Source organism: Sinocyclocheilus grahami, unplaced genomic scaffold, assembly GCF_001515645.1.
Source record: "Sinocyclocheilus grahami isolate Dianchi unplaced genomic scaffold, SAMN03320097.WGS_v1.1 scaffold553.1, whole genome shotgun sequence".
Classification (NCBI taxonomy): Eukaryota; Metazoa; Chordata; class Actinopteri; order Cypriniformes; family Cyprinidae; genus Sinocyclocheilus; species Sinocyclocheilus grahami.
In genome coordinates, this window is record NW_015505732.1 from 821437 (window position 1) to 829522 (window position 8086).

Here is an 8086-nt window from a genome sequence, read left to right on the forward strand (position 1 = left end):
ATTATCTTTTGAGTCAAATTCTTACATTTAATCAGTTAATTAGAATAATAAGACATTTGGGCTGTTACCAAGCAAATTAAATCAACACAGAAGCTGCATCTGAAGTGGCATTTAGATGTATTTACACACATGTATTTTGTTTAATGCAAGACATGAATGCATTTAACCTGCAGTTACAAATGCATAAATAATGTTTTGATATATTAAGCATAAAACGTTGAATACTGATATTTTAAGTGATTTAAAACATGAAAAAAAAAGTAGCAGGTGGGAGCAAGTCACTGTTAATAAGTGAGTCATTGCGATTGAACCGAATCATTTAAACGAGTGATTCATTCAGGATCGAAACACCGTCGTGTTGCTCAGAGACACAAAACAGCGCTGTGGCTGTATTCGGGGTGATTTTTGTTGGCCAAATAGAGCAAAAACAAGCAATATGGTGTCTAAAACGTAAGTCTCTTAATTAACTTATTGTTTATTGAATTCAATGTCACATTTGTAATCATGGTCACTTTTGGAGAAAAACGGCACTCTATATAATAATAACTATATGAAGTGGTATAAATATATAAATTTTCTGCCGTCATGTCTTGAATTTGTGATCATTCTAAATGCATTTTAATAGCCTGAATCACGCAGTGAAAGAACACACACTAAATGCGCACGCGCACTAGTCTACGCTTCACGTAATGTGTGTGTGCGCTCTGTAGAGGTGTTTTGAAAGGTTTTTGCAAAATCCTCGATAATGTCAAATCGCACATCGTTAAAACAACAATTACGATATTATCGCAGACGATATATATCGCGCACCCCTAATCTTCACCATAAAAGTCTTCTAAAATGTTACTAACAATATATTTCTGCCTCATCGTTTGACCAGAATCTACTCTGGATCGCAGTCGGAAGTTAATTACGAAGCTGATTGTAGCTATAATTTCTCTGTTACCCATATATGATTATATTTCAAGTATTTTATCAAAAGAAATCACATAAGTGCATAAGATTTTTAATTATAGTAATATGATTTATAATTTAATGCTCTTATCTAAAAATGACTTGCGGTAGAGATTTCATGGAGAACCCACTAGTAAAGCAACAAACCACAGGTGAATTGGGTAAAAATGTTAACTAGTAGATGATAGTGCTGGGCGGTATGAGCAAAAATGTATATCACGGTATTTTTCAAAATTATACCGGTTTCACGGTACATGACGGTATGTTTTTTTTTTTTTCATGCATGAGCGGGTGTTAACCATATCTTCTACTGATTGAGAGAGAAATACTGCAGTATATTGACTTAGAATGCACTATTTTACTGTCATGATGAGTGAATATTGTCAAAAAATACCACACTAAATAGTGACTAAACACGACCCCTTTTAATACATGTTAACCAGGAGTCTCTCTCATTTATAATTGCGGCATCGTCTGATCAAATCAACATGCATCTACACTAGGGGTTGCACCGACTAGTCGACTTCAATGCTCTGCCATGACGCTTTAAGCTTGACGTCGACGAGTCGCTGGTCCTAAAGAGGGCGCAACAGGATAAGAAATCTTTGAAGGACTTGCACATTTACGCTCAGTTTCCAAACAGTTAAAATGACAAATAAATGCATACTCTGAAAGCGCTCCACAAGACGTGTGATTCTATTACTGGATGCTCGAAATTTAACAGGAGAATGCACATATTAAACAGCTTATTGTACAGGTAAGTTAATCGCCGTTCTAATCTAATAATGCGCTGCTGCACTGCAACACACAAACACAGGCTACAGACAGTAGCTCGTACATCACGCGCACAGAATCATTCCGCGCGGAAATGTATTCTCAACACTGTTCTGTGATTTCTCAATAAAATAGCTTAGAAACTGAAAAGTTCAAGCATATATTTCTTAATAACTAAATCCCACAGCTTCACTACTAGTAGAGAGACGCTGCCAGGTAGAGTTAATTCACACACGCAATCGCTCTCACTAACGCATTCATATTAAGGTAATCGTTACTGTGCTACTTTATCTGTATCTGATTTAGAACAAGCAGAAATCTGTGAGAAATATAACGACCCAAAGACAAAATAACTGATAAAAAAGCTGTTCTAGGAGCAACAGCCGTGTTGGCAGCACTGTGTCATATGCCATAGCTGTGCACAAGGTGTTCGAGTCTCAGCTCCAGACTTATTTGTTCATTAATGACGACATCAGCGACTAGTCGACTTCGACTCGACATTCATCACATTAAAGTCGACTTAAAAAAAATCAGAAGTCGTTCAACCCCTAATCTACACTAAAGAGCGGTTGCTGTTGTCTGACATGTGCTGTTTAAATATGCAAATGATGCATTATCTAATTAAATGCACACTAATTTGCATCATTTCTGGAGCAGAAATCTGAACGTCAGATAAAGCCAGGTCCAAAGTTCTTGTCTGATTTTGGTGACTCATTCGAACTAAAGGTTTTTACAGAGGTGGTTTTGGATTTTCTATAAATCAGAAAATACTGTCAACAGATTATAAACACATTTATTGTGTAATTAAAATAAATAAATTGATAAAACAAACACATAAATGTGTATTTTGGATGTTTTTCCCACTAGTCTAAAAGAAGACGTGTTATGGATGTAAAATAGCCCAAAATCTAAAAATTGACCAGTGCTTAAAGCAGCACTATGTAACTTTTTCTATGTTCAAACTTGGCAAAATGTATATAATGAGCGAGTACATCATGAATTCTTCTTCCAAACCGTGTCTTTGTCTTATTCCGAATCACTACGGTACACTTATACTAAGCACTTATATTTGGACTATTGTAGCCTGGTTGCCGCTGCGGAGTAACACATTCCTGCGTGAATCGCCAGAGACATAAACTTAGAGAAGTAGCTCCGGTTAAAATGTTCTTCTGCGGGATGTGTGCAGTTCTGTTTATTAACCGCTAGAGTGGCTAAAGTTACATAGTGCTGCTTTAAAGGCCTTAAACCAGTGACTTTCCGGTTATCAGCCTGGAGGTTTACTGACTATCCCATGCATGTTGGTATGCTAGTGCGCTATTGTCAAAGGAAGCTCAGACGTCTTATTTAAGTTTGCTATATATATATATATATAGGACTTTGATATGGAACCAACGTTTCTTTCTCAAGTGACCATTCACTCTCAGAAAAAAAGGTACAAAATCGGTCACTGGAGCGGTACCTTTTAGATACTAAATATGTGGGTCAAAGACATTAAAGGAACACTCCACTATTTTTGAAAATAGGCTCAGCAAAGTTCCTTGATTATTACGCCGGAATGAGAGTATAGCTCCTAGCCATATCGGCCTCGAAAATCCCAACTTTTCATTTTCCGTCGGTCTTAGTACACGATGTAACTACAGAAGAGTCAAGGTTTAAATAGGAAAAAATATAGAAACTCTTTGGTCATTTTTGAGCGAGATGCTAACGGTCTAATCAGATTCAATGATCTATGCTAAGCTACAGCTAAACGTGCTACCGCCAGACCCGGAGATCGGCTGAATGGATTAGAAAACGGTAAAACTCAACTGTTTAACTCTAGGGGAGTCGGAAAATGAGCCTGTTTTCAAAAATAGGGGAGTGTTCCTTTTAAGATGTCCGCATAAAAATACATTTACAAAAGTGATTTTATGTCCATAGAAAGCACATTAAATGTAAGTAAGGTGTCTAGTTTTAAGGTTTTTAAATAAGTTTTTGGAGAATATGCCAGAATTTGGTTGAAATAATGTTACATTGTTATTCAGTGTAACACAGTGTGTGTATATATATATATATATATATATATATGTATGTATATGTGTGTGTAAAAATTCAAACAACATGCTTATTCTAACTTGTACATATTAAACTATTAATTTTTATGTCACAGAAATTATTATATACAGAATGTATTGATTGCCAAATCATTGATCACAAATGAATTTGTAGTGAGAAAAAAAAACCTAGTCGTAGTGTTTTAATATAACCGTGTCTAACCAGACACATAAAACAATGATGTTTGTATTTCTAATAAGGCTCATAGATCAGTCTGCACCATCTGTTTTCTTTATATCTTAACTGCAGCTTTGATGATAATTTACAAGGCCAGCTGCCACAATATACAAGAACTCTGCCTCTCTACTGACTCCTACAGATATATATTAATATGTGAAGGGAGCTGATAAGATTTAGTTCTTGTTGCTGGACTATTCTGCCTGAATACGGTGCAGACGGGAAAGACTCGGCTTTGCTCTTGGTTTCTTCACAGCTGCAGTAGTTCTTGGTCTCTTTTCTCTTTCTGTCTTCCAGTATCACACAGGTGTTCATCCGTCATGCCTGGATTTAGCTTTTGCTTGCCTCGTGTCTTCAGAAGAGTCTTGTGTTTTTATTTGTTTTTCATTGTCACAGATCTGAATAACTGTGGTCCAGCATCCATAAATAAATAAAGAGCGATTCATTCAAATGATTTCAACTCATATGTTCAAAAACTCTCAAGTTTGATTCCACCCTTCAACCGATGCTTTGCTTTTGTAAATAAGTGAACTTGATTGTTGGGGCACTTCAAACTGACCATCAGAATGGGACTCCTTGAATAAATATGCATTAATAAGACTTTGGAAGACAAACAAATCTGTTATCCTTGGATCTGTGCCCTCCCTTACAAATATTAGCCATGGTTTTATTATAACAAAAGTGTAGTAAGCATTTTTTAGACTGACTAACATCTGTATGACCACAGTTTTACTACACATGCCATGGTTAAACTATGGTAAATCACCTTGATTTAACTACAACCATGATTTTTTTGTGGTTTTATTTGTAGTAAAACCATGCTCTTGTTATCTGAATTAGTGATTGAGACAATAAAAACAACTAATGTGAAAATAAATATGAACCACAATAGTTTTTTTTAATAACGATAAATTTAATTTAGATTTAATCCTAACATATTTTCATATAGGGCAGACTTAAAAAATAAAATAAAATAAAGATTGGATTACATTTTACAAGGAAATACTATTTCAGTCTTTCTACTTCAAAATTTCACACAATTCAATGTGTTGTAATTATTTGTGAAATTTACTAGCAGTTTCTGAGTGAAAATGAAAAAGTATACCAATACACAAAAATGCCTTTTTCAACCCCAGTCACTTGCATTATTTTTTTTAGCATAAACAGATTTGATCTGTTTGAAACACAATACTGTCTTAAATGCTATTGTTTGTGAATACAAATGTTTTTATGGCTTATTCTTTAGCCCTTTAAATATTACTGAAGCGCGTTTAAATAGATTGTTTTAAATTACATACAGACTCACACTCGTACACAGACACACACTCGCACACAGACTCACACACACTCACACACAGACTCACTCGCACACAGACACTCAGACAGACAATCTGTATTGTTAAAAGCGCTATATAAATAAAGGTGACTTGACTTGACACACACTCAGACACACACAGACTCACACTCACACACAGACTCACTCGCACACAGACACTCAGACAGACAATCTGTATTGTTAAAAGCGCTATATAAATAAAGGTGACTTGACTTGACACACACTCAGACACACACAGACTCACACTCACACACAGACTCACTCGCACACAGACACTCAGACAGACAATCTGTATTGTTAAAAGCGCTATATAAATAAAGGTGACTTGACTTGACACACACTCAGACACACACAGACTCACACTCACACACAGACTCACTCGCACACAGACACTCAGACAGACAATCTGTATTGTTAAAAGCGCTATATAAATAAAGGTGACTTGACTTGACACACACTCAGACACACACAGACTCACACTCACACACAGACTCACTCGCACACAGACACTCAGACAGACAATCTGTATTGTTAAAAGCGCTATATAAATAAAGGTGACTTGACTTGACACACACTCAGACACACACAGACTCACACACACTCACACACAGACACACACTCGCACACAGACTCACACACACACACACAGACTCACTCACACACAGACACACACACACACACACACACACACACACACACACACACACACACACATACACAGACTCACACACACACACACACACACACACATACACACACATACACACTTTAATGAAATGCTCGGTTAATTACACAGCAGTCTGTTAGTGAAGGACACAATGAAAGAAAGGGATTAGAGGAAAAGAGGTCAACAGATTTTAATCTTCATATAGATGAGAGAAAAACAGTCATCTGTTAGATCACATCTGCTCACACGCACACACACTCACTCACACACACACACACACTCACTCACACACACACACACTCGCACAGACACACACTCGCACACAGACACACACTCACACACAGACACACACTCACACACACACAGACACAGACTCATGCACACACAGACATACTCACACTCACACAGACATACTCACACTCACACACAGACTCACTCACACACAGACACACACTCGCACACAGACACACACTCACACACACACACACACTCACTCACACACACACACTCACTCACACACACACTCACTCACACACACACACACTTCAGTTGCTTTGTCACAATCTGTATTGTTAAAAGCGCTATATAAATAAAGGTGACTTGACTTGACACACACTCAGACACACACAGACTCACACACACACACACTCACTCACACACAGACTCACTCACACACAGACACACACTCGCACACAGACTCACACACACACACACACAGACTCACACACACAGACTCACTCACACACACACAGACTCACACTCACACACCTCACTCACACACACACACAGACTCACACACTCACTCACACACATACTCGCACACACACACACTCACTCACTCTCACACAGACACACTAACACAGACTCACTCACACACACACTCACACAGACTCACTTACACACTCACACAAACTCACTCACACAGACTCACTCACACACACACAGACTCACTCACACACACACACACACACACACACACATATATATATATATTATGGGCGACATAAATCAGGTGTGCGCGGTCAGTTCTGTCTCTGAGGCACCTGCAGCCCTTGGGACTGTTGTCATGGTAACGCAGGTACGCGGCGGGCTCTATAGCGCCCTACGGTGCGCGCTAAAACACCCGGGAAAGACCCCGTTTACAAGCACCGTGTCTCCTGCCAACAGCGCATTCGACTGAAACACTGCGCGTGCAGCAGGCTGATGAGGATGATGAGGATGATGAGGATGAGCGGAAACCCGTCCCGGCGCTAGAGCCGCTCCTGAGGACGCGATGAGCGCATTGAGTGACTCGGGCTTCGAGGAGGCTCTTCACGCGTCGGGCTCTGAGCTGCAGGAGTGTGACGATGAGGAGGAGAGCTGCTTCATCATCCAGAGACACAACGAGCTGCCGTTCCTGGCGCACAACTGCCTCGCGCGACAGCCGCAGGTACACGCCTGTTTGTATTCGGATTCTCATTATTATTACTGCAAGAAATTAATACTTGTATTTAGCAAGGACGCAGAAGTGACCGCCAACACATGTATTTCCACAAAAATATGAAGCAGCACAACTGTTCTCAATGTTGATAATAATCAGAAATGTGTCTCGAGCATATTATACTGATTTCTGAAGATCATGTGACACTGAAGACTGGAGGAATGATGCTGAAAATACAGCTGCGCATCACAGAAATACATTATAGTTTAACATACTGTATATTCACATAGAAAACTGCTATTTGAAATTGTAATAATATTTCACAATATTACTGTTTTGACATCTTTTGAACTGTAGTAAAACATATCATATATGCATACTGTCTTAAAGACATGATTGCTCATTTTTATCCTCCAAAGTTGAATTTCATCATATATGATATGATATATAATGGAATTTCAGTTTGGGGGATGACAATGATCAAAAAAGTGTTGATCTAGATGCTGAAACCAATACAAAACCACACTGTAAAAAAGAGCACAATGTACAGTATTAATATGAAGGAATTTATTTTTTACATGTGTTTTACCTGTATTTTGTGTGTGTGTGTGTGTGTGTGGGTGTGTGTGTGTGTGTGTGTGAGTGTATGTGTGTGTGTGAGTGTGAG

The 8086-nt window shown here is 38.4% G+C and overlaps 1 protein-coding gene across 1 annotated transcript in view; it reads left to right on the forward strand.

Moving 5' to 3' along the window:
• Positions 1–1051: 1051 nt before the first annotated feature.
• LOC107556009 (cyclin-O protein B-like) overlaps positions 1052–8086 on the forward strand; it is a 9419-nt gene continuing 2384 nt past the window's right edge. The window contains exons 1-2 of the mRNA XM_016238975.1: positions 1052–1115; positions 7232–7428. Of these exons, the coding sequence (XP_016094461.1) occupies positions 1052–1115; positions 7232–7428 (261 nt within the window). The remainder of the gene's footprint in view (positions 1116–7231; positions 7429–8086) is intronic.